Here is a 17,097-nt window from a genome sequence, read left to right on the forward strand (position 1 = left end):
TATCTGAATAAAATGTAACCTACCTCCAATTACCAAAACACACAACTGTGAAGAAATAAGGGATAAATTAAACTCTCAAATAGAGAAGCCAGTAACATTTCTAAGAGGGTATAAATACCCCACTGAAAAATGAGCAGTAGTAAAGAATGAATAAAATGTCCAAACTCAAGGTCAGAAAACTCAGACCCTGGAACAAAAAAGCCAGTATAGGTTTCTAAAAGGGTAACAATACCCCACTAAGAATTATATAAATGTGAAAAAATCAAAACATAAAATGATATAAAACACTAGAGGCCAGACGCATTTTGACAACTGTCTTCCTCAGTGGCCTGCAATTATTTAAAATATAATATATCTATTAAACACAATGTGTCTGCACTCAACTCAGAAGCAACAATGATCTTATACTGGTCACTAAGGCCCTTATATAGACAGCTGCTCTGGTAATTGGAACAATCCTGCCAAGACTCAGGAAAAGAACCAAGGGAAAACCCTGGGTGTAAAAGAACAATAAAAATAAAAAGCTCAAATATCCAACTTTCACTTGGGTACAACAGGGATTCAGTTCTCCAATGGTGAATCAATATGTTTTTCCATACCCTATGTTTCTCCCTTAGTTCTTCCACTTTAAGTTTTGACAGAGTGGTTCCCACTACCAGTTTGGCTAGCTAGATAAGAGACTCTGAAAATAGGAGAAGAATTCAATTAAATTTTGGATGCATGGATGGGATATTTCTTCCAAAGAATTGGAACCCTTCAATTTGGTTTTGTGTTCTTACATCTTGGGTTTTTTGTCGTTTGGGACTTTTGTTGGTTTGACTCTGAAAGCTAAGCATGATCAGACCTGGTTAATGTTTTAATAGAAGATCACGAGATAATATCAGGGATTTCCATATAAGGCTTCCTCCCACTTCCACAATTTATCTTGTCATCCTATGGCAAATAGTTTATTGGTCCTTATTTATTTATTTTAAAAATTGCTTTTAATTATATGGCTTCCTTATATACCTTCTTTGCTACCTACGTGAGGTAATGTTTTTAAGGCAGGGGAGGGAAGCTGCCTGGAGATTGGGCGTTGCATTGGTCCACCATAGGACCCTGCTTTTGATTTTTTTTAAAAAAAATAACCCCCACACACTTATACACAAACAGATAAAATGTCACAATGTTCTTGCCTCCCCATCACCGAGCTATTTTAGATCCAGGAGAGACTGTATTTAACTGGAACTATTTTCCTTCCTTATTAAATAACGGGCCCTCTTGGGGCTGAAACAGACTCAGGGGTTCAAAATGTGGCATAATGCCCTCCAGTGGATGGGTAGGGATGTTTACAATTATTTATTTATTTATTTCTTAAAAACACGAGAGGGGAGTCCAAAGGGGATTCCATGTGGATCTTGGGCCACGCGTTTTTGAAATTACTGCATTGCATATCATCTGAAGCAAATTCAAACTGTGACTTCCTGCTTTGATCTTTCCTTAATCCTGTTGTTCTGCAACATATCAAAAATGCTTAATGTAGTCTCTGTGAATTACTTCTTTGCCAGTTGAAAACCATGTTGTTCTTCATATTTTGTCCCAACAGTAGCCTGTTCTTCAAATATACTTCAGGACATTCAAATGTTGTGGCACACTCATTTCTTTGAGAGTCTTCCAGGAAGCTGTCATTTGCCTTTTTAATATAATCTTTATGCGTGTTAGTCTTCGAACAGTTCTAAAACTGTTTTTTAAATACTGTTACTGATTTGTTTTTCTTTTTTGCTCTTTTAGGTTGCTATTAAACAGATAAATCTTCAGAAACAACCCAAGAAGGAGTTAATTATCAATGAGATCCTAGTAATGAAAGAATTGAAGAACCCAAACATAGTCAACTTTCTAGACAGGTAACTAAGCACATAGTATAGTTGCTGTAGAGTTAGGTTTGGATATAGAAAACCCAGGTGTTCAGCCTTATTCATGAAGCTTAAAACATTGTACAATTTTTTCTTCAGATTTTTTTCTCAAGAATGTTCTAAGTTTATAATGCTGCTATAAGTTCTTTGAAGGAGGGTAAGAGTGTGTATGCAACAAATAAATACATAACCTTACTTATCTTTAATGCTCCTGTAGAATTATCAGAGTCAGGGCCCTTTCACACTGCACAAAGGACAGTTTTAAAGTGAAACCATAATGCTATATTTGTGTTGTATAAAAGGGCCCTGGAAATAAGGGAACCGTTGACAGATTGTGGCTCCTGGCAACATACATGCCAATAATAGAATTATGGCTTACTTTTTAGAAAAGCAAATGGTTTAACTCCTTCAGTTCCCTTACTAAAATATTAACTTCTGCTTTTCAAACTACATCTCATTTTACTGGAGTTTTAACTTTGTCACTTTCTATCTTAGTTACCTAGTAGGAGATGAACTCTTTGTCGTAATGGAATATCTGGCTGGCGGGTCTCTCACAGATGTAGTTACAGAAACCTGTATGGATGAGGCACAGATTGCTGCTGTCTGCAGAGAGGTGAGTGATAGATAATTGGGAGGATTGCATTTCAGTTACTGATGCAGAGTTATATTTAATACACTAGTTTCCCCCCCCAAGGCTTTGTGTGGGGAAGCTATAGCTTAGCATTTGGAAAGATCACCTGGAAGCTTCAGTGGTCATGGAATTCTTAATAGTTGCTGAAATATAAATCGCAACTTCTAAATTATACTTTGAATTTTTGGAAAGTTTGATTGTATACAAATTCATTTCACAGAATTCAATACATAAGGAAACGGTATCATCTATCTTGAATTAGAAATAACACCTAAATCTGGGAACTATAGAAACAGGCCCCAGGGAAGTGCATGGCTTGTTGCTTAATTAGTCTGTAGTATCCAAATTAGCATAGCAACTTTGGGAAATTCTGATATGTCTCTACCTGTAGTTGAATTTGCAGAAACTGCTTGTTTACAAATGCTGATAGGAAGGAAAGAGTGCTTTTAAATAAGTTTTAAAACAAAGCTAAACAAGAACCCTTCTCCCTGACCCACTACTTTTCAGTGTGGATGAAATTTTATTGTAAGGGAGTGTTTTTGCTTGTAGCCTACAGTAGTACAACCTCGGCATAGTTTACCCCCATCTCTGAGTATTAGGCTTGTATATGTTGTATACTCATTTCAGAGTAGCTCTCAATGCATGCTTTATTGTTGATGTACATGTACATGTCAGCACTGCCAACCACAGTTTCTTGTGCCCAAGCTAAAACAGTCTGTGTGACTGTTTTAAAAAGTATAGCAGTGTACATAAATGAATCTTTGTTCTAAACTTTTTTCTATTGTTAGGTTAATAATTGAAATGAAAGGCAGAAATTATAGAAATGAATCATCAGGGCATTTAGTATTCCAAATTAATTGACTGCATGAAGCAGAATAACATATAAACATAGAGTTCAGCATCTATAGTCAGGATATTGCACATGAGGAAAGCTTATTCCTAGGCACAAGTAAAATGTACACATGCAGTTAACTAATTATTTTTGCTAACAGTTTTGATAAGCAAATGAATTATATCAGGGCTTTGATTACCTTTTTGTTTAAGCAGGCTTTTAATGGATTAAGCAGGGAAAGTTTTCATTTAGATGTGTGTTTTATAATTTTGTAAACATTTGTTTCGCTTTTTAAATAATTTTATATTTTTTAATATGGGGATTTTAAAATGTTCTTACATTTTAATGGTTAGGGGTTTTTTATATAAAAAAACCTGATTCTCTTCAGAAGTTGCCTTGAGTCCCACTCTGGGAGAAAGGCACCATATTAAATAAATAAATAAATAAATAAATAAATAAATGTAATCTCTTCTGTTGTCTTTTAGTGTCTGCAGGCACTGGAATTCCTTCATGCCAATCAGGTGATTCACAGAGATATTAAAAGTGACAATGTGCTCTTGGGAATGGATGGATCAGTTAAGCTGAGTAAGTGCATGACAGTTCCAACATTGTTATATGTGATTAAAAAGATAAGCTTTCTGCAGATTAGTTTTACTGCAAAATTAACTGGATTTCAGCAGAAAATCATAAATTGAATAGAATTCAATGGTTAACAGCTCTTATCTACCAAATTTGGAACATGTGTTTTAGAGGATAAGAAGAATATATTATCTCAGTAGTATGTGTTTGTGTAGGTTGCAGTATAAATCACAAAACTGCAAGCCATATGGCAAGGCATTTGTTGGTTTTAACACTAAAATAAGCCATTCTTTTTATAAATCTAAACCAGCTTGCTTTTACAGTCTGCTCTGTTTTTGTATTGGCCATTAAATTAGTTCTCATTTTAGACCAGGAGGTGGCAGTTTAGGTTAGACTAACTCTGAAATTGTGCAGTACAGCATTGTCCTCAGTCTTCTTGCCCATGCCCTCCTGTTCTGTTTAAGGCTGGATTCAGTGCAGATGTTATGGTGTTTGTTGTTATTGTGTCTTCACAAGTCTTAGGATAATTAAAAATATGGAAGCAAGAAAATGCAGAAGTGAGCACTTTTTGTCATCGGTTATCAGCATAATATAATTCTTTTGATTAGGATGGGATATAAATATTTTAATATAATGTTAGATGAATATATGAACCATGCTTCCTAGTTTTCTGCTGCTACTTTTTAACTTGCAGCCAGTGTTCTTATATGACAAAATATTCAGAACTAGAATCCATCACCAGCCATTTGAAATGGAATACAGGATGAGTCTCCCTTATTTGGAATGCTTGGGACCACAGGAGTTTTGACACTGGTACCAGAGATAGCTTCCTTGGAATTAGATGGAAAGGAGAGGTAGTGTTGTATGTCATCAGCATCCTGGTGCCATCAACCCCAAAATCCTGGATAAACTCTCCTAGCGATTTCATGTTGATGTTAAATAGCATGCTGGACAAAACTGAGCCCTGAGAGACTCTGCAGGCCAATGACCATGGAGTTAAACAGGAATACTACAGTACCAGCATCTGAGTTCAGCCCTCCCAAGGACTGGGACCACGGCAGAACAGTACCCCTGAGCCCTATCCCAAAGGGGCAGTTTAGAAGGGTACCATGGTCAATGGTATTGAAAGCTGCTGAAAGACCAGCAGAACCAAAAGTGACAAATTCCCTGTCCAGTGTCCTGCATAGTCATCCACAAAAGCTGTTCTTTGTTGCCTAACCAGGCCTGAAGCCAGATTGAAATGGATCTAGATAATGCATTTCATCCTGGAGTTCTTGGAATTGGGAGGCCATCCCACACTCCAGAACCTTGCCCAAAAACAGAATACTGAAGTCTGGCCAGCAGTTATCCAGTGTAGTCAGGTTCAGGGAGGGTTTTTTTTTTTTTGGTAGGGGCTTCACCACAGCTTCTTTTAAACAAGATGGAACTCTGCAGGACATATTGTGTGCCGATTGGCTGTGGTGGAGGGGCGTGTGCACGCCTGGCTCCAAGCACTGCCGGGAAGGCGAGTTCCCATGGCGGCCAGTGCAGATTACAGGCCCCAGCAGCCCCCACACCCTCCCTCCTGCCCAGTGCCTCCTGGGAACCTGGGGGGGGGGTTGGTGGGGCCTTGCTGTCTGGCTGAGCCCAAAACAAGAAGCCCAGACTGCCCCCCCAGACTGAAGGAGGGCTCCCTCCCGGCCCCAGAGTCAAATCTAAGCCCAGGGGGAAGGGAGGGAGGGAGGTAGTCCCAATGGGGACAATGGGACTTGAGTATTCGAGAATTTTGGTATCCGTGAGGGGGTCTGGAACGGACCCCCCAAATACTGAGGGTTGACTGTAATTGTAATGAAGATATTCAGGATGACTCCAATAATAGGTAGTCCAACATCTTGGACTGCCTGAAGGAAGAGGCCCCTCCCTCCTCAACTGTCATCTCGGCCTCAGAGGGAGCCATCAGGCAGACCCAGCAACATCTTGGACTGCCTGAAGGAAGAGGCCCCTCCCTCCTCAACTGTCATCTCGGCCTCAGAGGGAGCCATCAGGCAGACCCAGCAACATCAGGGACTGCCTGAAGGAAGAGGCCCCTCCCTCCTCAACTGTCATCTCGGCCTCAGAGGGAGCCATCAGGCAGACCCAGCAACATCTTGGACTGCCTGAAGGAAGAGGCCCCTCCCTCCTCAACTGTCATCTCGGCCTCAGAGGGAGCCATCAGGCAGACCCAGCAACATCTTGGACTGCCTGAAGGAAGAGGCCCCTCCCTCCTCAACTGTCATCTCGGCCTCAGAGGGAGCCATCAGGCAGACCAGCAACATCAGGGACTGCCTGAAGGAAGAGGCCCCTCCCTCCTCAACTGTCATCTCGGCCTCAGAGGGAGCCATCAGGCAGACCAGCAACATCTTGGACTGCCTGAAGGAAGAGGCCCCTCCCTCCTCAACTGTCATCTCGGCCTCAGAGGGAGCCATCAGGCAGACCAGCAACATCTTGGACTGCCTGAAGGAAGAGGCCCCTCCCTCCTCAACTGTCATCTCGGCCTCAGAGGGAGCCATCAGGCAGACCCAGCAACATCGGGGACTGCCTGAAGGAAGAGGCCCCTCCCTCCTCAACTGTCATCTCGGCCTCAGAGGGAGCCATTAGGCAGACCAGCAACATCTTGGACTGCCTGAAGGATGAGACTTCTCCCTCCTTTAACTGTATTTTTATTGTATTAACGATTTTACTGTACACCGCTATGATCATCGCGGAATAGCGGTCTATAAATAAAACATATTATTATTATTAGGTATGAAACTTACCACTTTCATTTGACCTTTTCTCCCTTTCTCTCTTTTATTTCTGCAGCTGACTTTGGTTTCTGTGCTCAGATTACTCCAGAGCAGAGTAAACGTAGTACTATGGTTGGGACGCCTTATTGGATGGCTCCTGAAGTGGTCACTAGGAAGGCATATGGCCCGAAAGTGGATATTTGGTCTCTGGGCATCATGGCTATTGAAATGGTTGAAGGCGAGCCCCCATATCTCAATGAAAACCCTTTGAGGGTAAGGCATTGTTGCTTTGAGTAGGTGTGAACTAATGCCTAGGTGTGAACTAATAGGTCAAGGGAAAAACAGTTTTGTAACATTTTGCCAGTGGAAATAACTTACTTCTTACAGCAGTCGGTAACTGTTAAACATTTAAGCACTTTGGGTTTGGTAACTGTTTAGTTATCAGCCTAATACCAATGGAATGGAGCTTCAGCATTAGCTGAGATATAATGCCAGTTTACTGAACATCCAAATCCACTGCATAGCGCTTTCTCATTTTGGGAAAAGAACTTTTTAAAAAAATCCTCATAGTTATAGTTTGTCTTGTTTTTTGATCAAAAGCCACATTCCCTTAATGATATTTTGTCTGGGTTTCATGCCAGCAGTGGATAGGTCAGTGCCAAAATTATTAGGGTTTTCAGCCCCCCACCACAACACGCCCCACCCAATTAGTGGGTTGCTGGAGGAGAGGCAGATTGTTGTTGCATGATTGTTTGTAGAGGGTTTTTGAAGTTAGAGTGAAGACTGCATAGTATTAGATCAGGGGTAGGCAACCTGCGGCCCGTGGGCCGGATGCGGCCCGGCGAGGCCTTGGGACCGGCCCCAGCCCGGTCCTGCCACCGATTGCCACTGGGGCCTTTGGGGGGGCAATTGTCTATAGAAGCCTCAGAAACATGCATTTATATTAACATTTTTTAAAAAATCAGCAATTTTTTTCGCGTGTCCTCCATTTTTTTAAAAAAAGTGTCTTCCATTTGAAAATTTTGTCCTACATTTGTCCTGGTTTATTTATATATTTAATTTTTAAAAAAAATATATTTAATTTTTATTTTTTGGCTTCGGCCCCCCAGTTGTCTGAGGGTCAGCAACCCGGCCCCCGGCTCAAAAAGATTGCCTACCCCTGTATTAGATGGACAGCTGCAGGTTGCCCTCCTTTCTGTATTATATGCTTCATTGGAGCTTGTCTAAATTGGCCCTTTGATTTCTGATATGAGAGGTGCACCAGCTTATAAAATTGCAATTCTTCAAACTGGGATTTCTGAGTTCCTCTCTCTATATATTTTTATTGCATTTCCTAAATGTACCAAATGTGGGAGAAAAAATTCTGTATTGTTTAAAATGCACATTCCCTTAATGATATTTTGTCTGGGTTTCATGCCAGCAGTGGATAGGTCAGTGCCAAAATCAAAATTTTAAGTCAGTAGACAACAAATTTTTAGTTTCAGACCTTAATCTAATATAAACAACAGAGCAGGGCTGGGCTAAGTGTGGCTTATAGGTGAATGTGAGACCTGGGGTCCCATTTATTTTCAAAATTATTTTTTGCTCCCAAATGAATTCTGGGGCATAAGGGAACAGTTTAATTGTGTTTTTGTGCATCCCCAACCCAATTTAGGCCCAAGAGAGTCCTCTTTTAGAAATAGGAGGTGAACAGGCTGTGACTTCTGTTCATCACCTTGTGTTAGAAAGTGCCCTAAAAACATTACAAAAATTCCGCATGCTCTTTAGAGGACATCTTGGGGCACTTGAGGGCCAAAACAATTTTTAAAAAATCAGGGTGTGCCCCTGTAATAGAGAGTGGCTTCTACACAACTGGAAGTTTCTTGACATTCCCACCTTTGTTTCTCAAACAGTGCTTATGAGTCAAACTATTTTTTCAGTTAAAACACAGCACAGATGTTCAAGTGGAAATGCTTACCAACATCCAACTGTATCTGGAGGTTTTTCCTGCTTGCATATATATAAGATTTTGGATTGTGGCTTTAGAAAGAAAAACAGACAAGTTTCAAGTCTAAGTACAGAATGTAGTGGTACACTTCTGTTGTCATTTTCTAATAAAAGGAATTAATTACCTACTGGGGCTATAGCACAGTGTGATAAAGCACACTCACGTTGCTTATTCTGTTGAGTGATGCAGTGGTAAATTTTGAGACACAAAGGTCCAAAATACACTACAGAAATAATCCAGTTTGAGATGCTTTAACTGGTCTGGCTCAGTGCTAGGGTATTCAGGGATTTGTAGTTTACTGTGACACCAGAGCACTCTGACAGAGAAGACTAAATGTATAACAAAACTACAGTTCCCAGAATTCCCTAGCATTGAGCCAGGGCAGTTAAAATGGTCTCAAACTGGATTATTTCTGTACTGCGTATTGGACCAAACATTCGTTACGATAATCCCTTTAGCCACACTTCCAAGGAGAGACCAAAAAATTAGACATCTGTGTCTGTAAGTAAACAAGTTTATTTGTATAGCGTACGCCATTACTAAAAGTAATCCATATAAAGCATAAAATATAAACATCAATAATATATTGTATTACAAAGTTAAAATTGTCTTACACACACACACACACACACACACACACACACACACACACACACACACACACGAGGGCTCAGATGAATCTAAATAGGCGTAAGGGGCCAGATACACTAAAACTATATAACATTGGTTTGCAAAGGTAAGGATATTAAAGAATAGCTGGGGTTCAAATCTATCCTGTAACCCAACCATCATCTTTACAGAGCTTCCTCCTTATAACTGCTGCTTTACAAGCAAAACAGGCTACCTTTTCAGAAATGCTTGTTTCAATGTCCCCTAGTAAAAAAGTGATCAGATATAAGTCAAAGTTGTTTAATACCAACCCTAAATCTTTGTATAAGGCATTTCTTATATTTTATAAATTGGGCACTCCAATGAGTAATGACTTCGATCTTCAACTGAGTTGGAGCCACATGGGCAAACTCTTTCTTCCCAGATGGTCCTTTGATAATGCCCTTGCACCACAACTGGTCATTGACTGACAACATAGGGCTGTGAAGGCATATCTCTGTTTGAAGTTAGTTATATTATTTAGCTGTTGTGGGTAACCTGTTTGGAAAGGGAGTTCAGCATACCAAGAAGCACATTTTGATAGGCCAACAGAGGTACAGTCTAACTGAAAGTCATATTTCAAAATGTGGGACTTCATATATTTTACAGCTCTATCATAATTTAAAGAGCACAATGAGTCCAACATCTGTGTCAGTCCATATCAGTAAATGAACTCCACAGTTTTAATCTCCACTAGGAGCAAATCTTTTATTAAGCTAATAGATTTCAATTATCATTCTGCATACAACATACTGGTTGATGAACAAAGGGCCAAAACATATGACCCTGTAAAGCCGCCTTCTGGGCAGCTTAGGAGCATGGCGTTTACACACTGTGTGCCCCCAAGATGTCCAGAATTCACCCTGACGGATTAAACGGGCGGCTTCAAGATGCTCTGGAGGCATGATATTTACATGCTGCATGCCACTGGAGCACCCAAAAGCTGGCCTTGGGCCTTAGTGGGGCTGCCAAAGGTGGCCCTTTACCAGCCCAAATAAGAGCAGATCTATTTGGACCAGCATCAGGGCGGATTGGGGCTTTAGCGTGTGGTTGCCATGGCCCAGGGGCAACCAGCTCCTGTGCAGACCCAATCCACCCTTTTCAGGCCGTCTGTTTCGGCCCAAAGTTAGGCAGGCCTGTTGTCATTGTTGCTTGGTACGAACTAAGAGATTTTTTAAATGCACCCAACAATTTCCCAGCAGAAAAAAAAAAAGAAGAAGATGAATATTGATCTCTGTCTTACTCTGGATTTGAAGTACAGGCATACTTCAATTAACAGAGCCTCTGACAAAGAACCTCCTTTTTACAGTCTTTTTACATCTGCTTAACCCTCCCTCTTTCTTCCTTGCCATCTGGCTTGCTGAATGTTTTTTAGCGTATTGAAAGGATGGTGAAGAAGGGTTGGAGAAACACAAACCTTTGGAGCATGCCTCCAGGAAACAATACAATAAAGCCTAGGCTGGGAAAGCAAGATTCTGTTCTAGCTGATCCTACAGTAGTACTGTGTTTGCTGTTGTTGTGTGCCTTCAAGTCACTTCCAACTTCGGGTAACGCTAAGGAAACTTAGCAGTGTGTAGCTACCCACAAATGGCAAAGCAAACAGCAGCTGCGATAGATATATGAGGGTAAATCATCCATAGATACATTTTGGCATATGCTTTCAGGTGGATTCTAGAAAGTTCAAAATATTTTCATTTCTTTCTGCAAGACGCCTGTCCTTATTCTTTTATTTCACATACTGAAACAATAAGGACAGGTACATATTGTTAGTTCTGAATAAAATTTTTGCTGAAATGTGTTGAAGTACCCTTCTTTTTTGTAATGTAGGATTCTGTCTCCAGTCTTTCAATGCTATTTCTGACTTTCATGCCAAATTTTTCTGTTACAGTAGTAAAGTGCAGAAATGCATCTGGTTTATTAACTGGGGTATACCTTTGTAGTAGAATGCAAACCATCTTTTTTGTTTATTTAACTGAAGCTTGTTTGTTTGTTTTCATTACAGGCACTCTATTTAATAGCAACTAATGGCACCCCAGAGTTACAAAACCCAGAAAAACTCTCCCCAATATTCCGTGACTTTCTAAATAGCTGTTTGGAAATGGATGTAGAGAAAAGAGGGTCAGCCAAAGAACTGTTACAGGTAAACAGACTGAGATCTAGGCTAATGTTATCTATCAGAGGCAAAATGCTTTTTACTAGAAAGTCAAGTAATGAACAGGATAATTGCTGTAGCCATTGCAGAAGAGCATGTAATAGAATAGGGAATGCAAAAATAGAGAGAATGCACTTTCCATATGTGGAGATGCTTGGTAGGGAAATTCCCAGTACAAGTACTTTGGCTAGATCAGGTGCTCAACCTTTCCTTTGATTTGTTAAGGAGCCTAATCTTGTTCCTTTCTAATACTTCCTGATATGCCATGTTTTCCTGGGGGAAAAAGAAGAATCATGCTTCATCAAGCCATGTAACACAGTATTAGTCTTTCATTATCTCCCTGGGGATGTTTTGACTGTTGCAGAGGCCACTGTACTCTGGAAGCAGATTTATCAGAAGAAGGCAGGGTATCCTACACCACCAGTCAGCCTTCTCCAGCTCCTCCCCTGATGAAGAGACATTAGCTTGAGTTTAGCAGAGGGGGGGAGGTTATATGTCTGCAGGGTAGAGTAGTCAAAGGGAGGGGGGGAGCAAATCTTTTCAAACAATGTAAAGATTGTGGCAAAATCGACAAAATGCAAATGGAAATAGTCACTGCACATCAAAGCAGTGATAACAGATTCATTCAGTGCAGTTTTATAGTGTGAGGAGAAACTTTTTTCCACGGCTTTGTCTTCTCCACTGTAGTGCAGTCTTAATGAAGTTTAAGGACGAGGGTCACAACTTATTGGGGCTGCATATTAGTTGAATTACAGTGTCTGACGGACAACAACTATTTAGTCTTGATGAAATCATATTGAATCACTGTGTGAAGAACAGAGTGCACTATACCTGTGTCCAGCTCCATCACTCTCCTGATATGCAGAGTGATGAATGTGAACAGGAGAGCCAACTTCCCAGTTGTGTGGAGAACATTCATATACAGTAGAAGTTCTCTGTCACTCTCCACTTGAAAAGGAAACCGAACTGAAGATGGAGGAGGCTGGTGCTAACATGCTTCTCTTCACAGAGGGATGCAACATATTGTATGCCCTATCCAAAGAGTTATTGTTGCAGCTTGGTTGACATGGAACATCCAGGTTTTAAAATCAGGCCTCATACTTGCACAGTCCCCCCTATGTTTGCATACTCTAATTACCTACCTGATTTCTTTCAATGATAAACCATAGTTTGTTGTTGCATCTAAACTGAGCAAACTATAGTTTTTACAAGTTAAAATTGAAAACCCACTTCGAATCATGGTTTCTAATTCTAATTAGCAGTCATAGGGTGTTAGGGAGAAAATTTTAATATATATGCTGAATTGTATTACATACATGTGATACAATTTCTTCATTGTATTTTCTTAGAGGCAGGCTGCTAAGGGCACTTATTGGTGTACTTCAACTGCAACCTCAACCTGTCCGTTAAATTGTAGGCAGATTCAGTGCCCTATTTGCTTGCTCATATTTTAAATGTATAATATCAAATTTGTATTGTTTGCAAAACAGTAGTCTTGAAATGAAGCTATTGTTTACCTTGAAGTACCATCCATTAAAACATTGTTTGTTTCTCTTCTTGTTAGCATACTTTCCTGAAACTGGCCAAACCTTTGTCGAGCTTGACGCCGTTGATCTTAGCAGCCAAAGAAGCAATGAAGAGTAACCGTTAGCATTTCCGCTGTGGCCATCATTATTTTTGTTCTTTATTTTTTAAAAAAATCTTCATAATATATAAATTGTTGCTCTTGTTAGGGGGATTGAATATCTGCAGAAGGGGAAAAAATCTCACCTTGGAGCCACAAGCGAAGAAAAAAAATGGTGGTGTTAGTGAACTCTTCTTGGAGTCTGGAAGAAGTTGTGAACTGAATCACTGGCCTTTTCACCACTTCTGCAGACAGCTCAGAAATATATTTTACTATGCCTGTGAGTTGGTTTCTTTGATGACTTTGCTGTACCAGATCCCACTCATTGTGCTCTGCTGGGCACTTTCAATACTTGAACAACAGATTCAAGCTTTTAGCGGAGGGTATATTACATTGATCTGCTAACCTTTTCCCTCTTCCCTTTCCTTCGTCTTCATACAGAATATGGCAAGCTCTGACTTATTAAAAGCAGATATGGTAGAAATGTGAATGTTCCTATTATTTCCTTTCTCTTAATCTTCAGTTTAGCTATAACTGTTACAACATTAATAACCCAGCTATCTAGAAACCTAATTTTTCAATGCCTTTTCTTAAAGACAGAAGAACATGGGTAGAGAGGGAATTAAAAGGCTTAGTGGTGTTTGATGTAGAATTTTATTGCATGGACTTCTTAACATAAAAGAAAGATGTCTCTGAATTTTGGAGAATGAATACATGTGGGGAAAAGGAGGAAAGTGTTGCTTTTCTTTAATGCTCAAACCATCCTCTGGGCATGGGGAGAAAACTCCATTCCTGTGAATTGTCTTCCACTCCTCCCATGTCTGTGTAGATTTGTTGATAATATTTTAAAGGAATGTTTTGAAAGTTTGTAGTTTTATAGCTGTATCCATGTTCTTACTTGGGCTTAGGGCTTTGTGCTGGTGCCTTCTGAATTTTTAAATTACCCTTCTTTGTATTAAATACATTTTGTATATGTTGGACATTTACTCTCCAAAAGCAACTTTGGAGTGGTCAGGACTAAGTATTAGGGCTCTCTTCCTTTTTACATACATATATTAAAATATATATGCATCATTTCCACTAATGAAAGATCCTTCAGATTTTGCAAAAAAATAGAAGATTCAAGACTTTTTGTACAATTCATCCAACTGAAGCTTCTGAACACCAAAAGTGCTATTCTATGAAGGCAAAAATTGGAGTCAGTAGAGTAGCTTAGATTCAACATTTGAATTGGCTTGTGAATGGCTAGAGGAACATATTTTCATTGTCATCTTTTTCTTGGAAAGACTTATCAACTACTATGACTAAAGACAAACTCAAGATCAAGTGCCTCCCTAAATGAAAGAAAGCAACTGGAACTACAGATGAACTGAAGTTCTGGTTGAGGTGGCCAGTTATATCATTGGAATTTCCTTGTCACTCACATCAGCCTTCTAAAATCACTGTGGTTTTATGTGGAGCTTATCTTGATAGAGACTTCCTGAATGATAATGTGCCAAACAGTAAAATAAGCAACTCTTAATTTGATATTGTAGCTTTCTGTCATTTCTGGTCAGTATGTTTGACAGAATATATTAAAGCCCTGGAGAAGCAACCTCTTAGAGGTTTTCTGATGAAAAGTAGAAAGCCATTTTTTCTACCTGTGAACAATATTGCTATGTGTTGGCATAAGAACATCATTTGTGCTGGGATTTCATGAACAGGTTGTAAAATAATATGTATTAGCCAGGGTCCAAGTTCTAATCTGCTGCATCGCAAAGTGTTCATTTCTTCAGATCCTGTAGCCTCTTGCCCCCTGCTGTGTACCAACAAATGCCTTATTAATGCAGCTGAAAAGAATGCCACACTCCAGTCTGCAGTCCTATAACCTTCCTATTTCAGATCATTTTGAATGTGTGTTGGTTTGTTCTGAAGAGATGTGATCTCTTGGTCTAAATGGTATTTTAGGTGCTCTTCTCATCACCATTGCTTGCAGTGATATTACTTTAAAAGTTGTGATAGCATTGCCCTTAAATTGATAATATGTGAATCAAACCAAGAGATTTAAACAACCCTTACAGTTAATTTTCATCCTCTTACCATTGGGTCTTTGTCTGTTGCTGGCAATAGAATATGTCAAACCCATGATTCACGTGAGTCCTAGGTGCATTTTTTTTAATGGTAACAAGTTATTCTGAAAGTTTTATTTCCAAACAAAAATACTGTCCTTTAACTTCATATGTGATAGGAGCAACTGAATTCTGTAAAGGTTCGCAAATCTTTGCTTACATTGCTTGCAGTTTGGATTAGCTCAGCAGCTGTTGAACCATATCCCATGGCCTCTTATGTGTCCATATGTATTGAATATTGCCACAATATGTCCATGTGGACACTCTTTGAGTGTAACTTGCAGGTTAGTGCTACAGCAATGCAGATACCTAATTTCCTTGTCTTTGTTAGGTGATGTAACTGGGGATAATAAACAGGAGTGAGCTGAGTTGGGAACTCTTCATTGGACATTAAAAAAATCAGAATGTTCTTAGCCCATTATGGTTCATTGTGTAGCTATGCATGTAGTTTGTATGGTACATGGATTGATCATATATTTCAAATGTCTTAAAAGATTGATTTAGAAGTGGAAAAGTGACAGCCTTCTCCTTCTTTGATGTCTAGTGCATATTTCTGAGTGTGGTGAACATGCCCTGGACTGTAGTTTGTTAGCAAAGTGTGAAAATACGTAGCAGAACATTGGAAGAGTTCTTACTCTTGAGTTTCTGGCTAAATACGGCTTAAACATATATTTTCTGGGCACTATTATCAATATACACTTTCAATTCATAGTGACTTTTTTTTGTCAATTTACCCTGATTGTTGGGATAGCTTGGCATTATCCCAAATGCTCCAATATAGGATCAGATCCTAATTTAGTGGAAAACCATAGAAGACAGTTCTATAGAAGGAGTTGATAAGAGTAGAGCCTGTAATAGAGAGCTCAAGACCGCCATGTCATAGTTTAATCATTCAGTTTAGACTAATAGAAAATTACTATGAATTAAAAGTGCATGTGTGTGCATGTGCTCACATGGACAAAAAAAAAAAGTATTAATATGAGCCAGCTTTTGAATCTTGGGCATGTTTGCAATGGCACGCTATGAACAGAGGTGTGAAATTGCAGTCAGGAGAAAGGTGCCTCATTCCATGAAAGCAGACTTACCTGAAATTAGGAACTCTCAAGGTTCACCCTGATCCCCAAAATGGTTACAAACCTCACTTTAAAAAATTGATTGTTGGTTTGAATTGAGACATTCATCACTTGAGCATGTATCTTAAAATTTAGGCAGTCACCAGATGTGTACTGTTGAGCAATTTGGAGCAAATTAACTCCACTACTAAGAGTTGAAAGAATTTCGCTATCTACATAGCTGGAATTAAACACACTTCAAAACAAAAGTCTTCATTGCTCTCTTTCTCTCACTTTGTCAAATGAAAACAGAAGTAGTGTAAGCTTTGGGGTTTTTTTAAAACTCTTCAGATTTTGTTGCCTTTTGTTTAATTTAATCTCATCTGTTATTTAATTGTTACTGCAATATTAACTACTGTATTTGACTATGTTTAATGACTTTGTTCTTTCAGGGCTAGAAATAAACATTTCTAAAATACTTGCTGGTTGTCATTTTCACACCTCTTGTCGTTTTGAGTTGATAATAGCATCTGATGAGAGACTATTCCTTGTTTAGGGGCATGTGGTGTGCTGCTTCATTTGGAGCAGATATATGGCTGAATAATCATTTGTCTTCCAAGCTTCTCTGGAAGCCAAAACTCAGCTATTGTATCTCCATGCTATTGAACACTATTTTCCTGGTAATTTGTTGTCTCAGTTACAAATTCCTATTTTATTTTATTTTTTATTTTTTACAAAATTTATTGAAAATTTTAAAAAAAAACCTACTTTAAAACCCCCCAAAACAAAAACCCCACACATTAAGAACACGTCTTTAGCCATATTGAATAATATTGCTAAAGTTCTTA

At 39.3% G+C, this 17,097-nt stretch overlaps 1 protein-coding gene across 3 annotated transcripts in view; it reads left to right on the forward strand.

Annotated features, from left to right (window-relative positions):
- The window catches only part of PAK2 (p21 (RAC1) activated kinase 2), a 51,799-nt gene extending 35,103 nt beyond the window's left edge, over positions 1–16,696 (forward strand). For all 3 annotated transcript variants that reach the window (XM_089509351.1, XM_089509353.1, XM_089509352.1), the window contains 6 exons: positions 1,771–1,883; positions 2,388–2,505; positions 3,841–3,940; positions 6,755–6,951; positions 11,316–11,453; positions 13,030–16,696. In XM_089509351.1, the coding sequence (XP_089365477.1) occupies positions 1,771–1,883; positions 2,388–2,505; positions 3,841–3,940; positions 6,755–6,951; positions 11,316–11,453; positions 13,030–13,116 (753 nt within the window). In that variant the 3' untranslated portion in view covers positions 13,117–16,696. The remainder of the gene's footprint in view (positions 1–1,770; positions 1,884–2,387; positions 2,506–3,840; positions 3,941–6,754; positions 6,952–11,315; positions 11,454–13,029) is intronic.
- Positions 16,697–17,097: the final 401 nt, after the last annotated feature.

This window comes from Sceloporus occidentalis, unplaced genomic scaffold, assembly GCF_023333645.1.
Source record: "Sceloporus occidentalis isolate IW3139 unplaced genomic scaffold, rSceOcc1.0.p SCAF_2, whole genome shotgun sequence".
In the NCBI taxonomy this organism is placed as follows: Eukaryota; Metazoa; Chordata; class Lepidosauria; order Squamata; family Phrynosomatidae; genus Sceloporus; species Sceloporus occidentalis.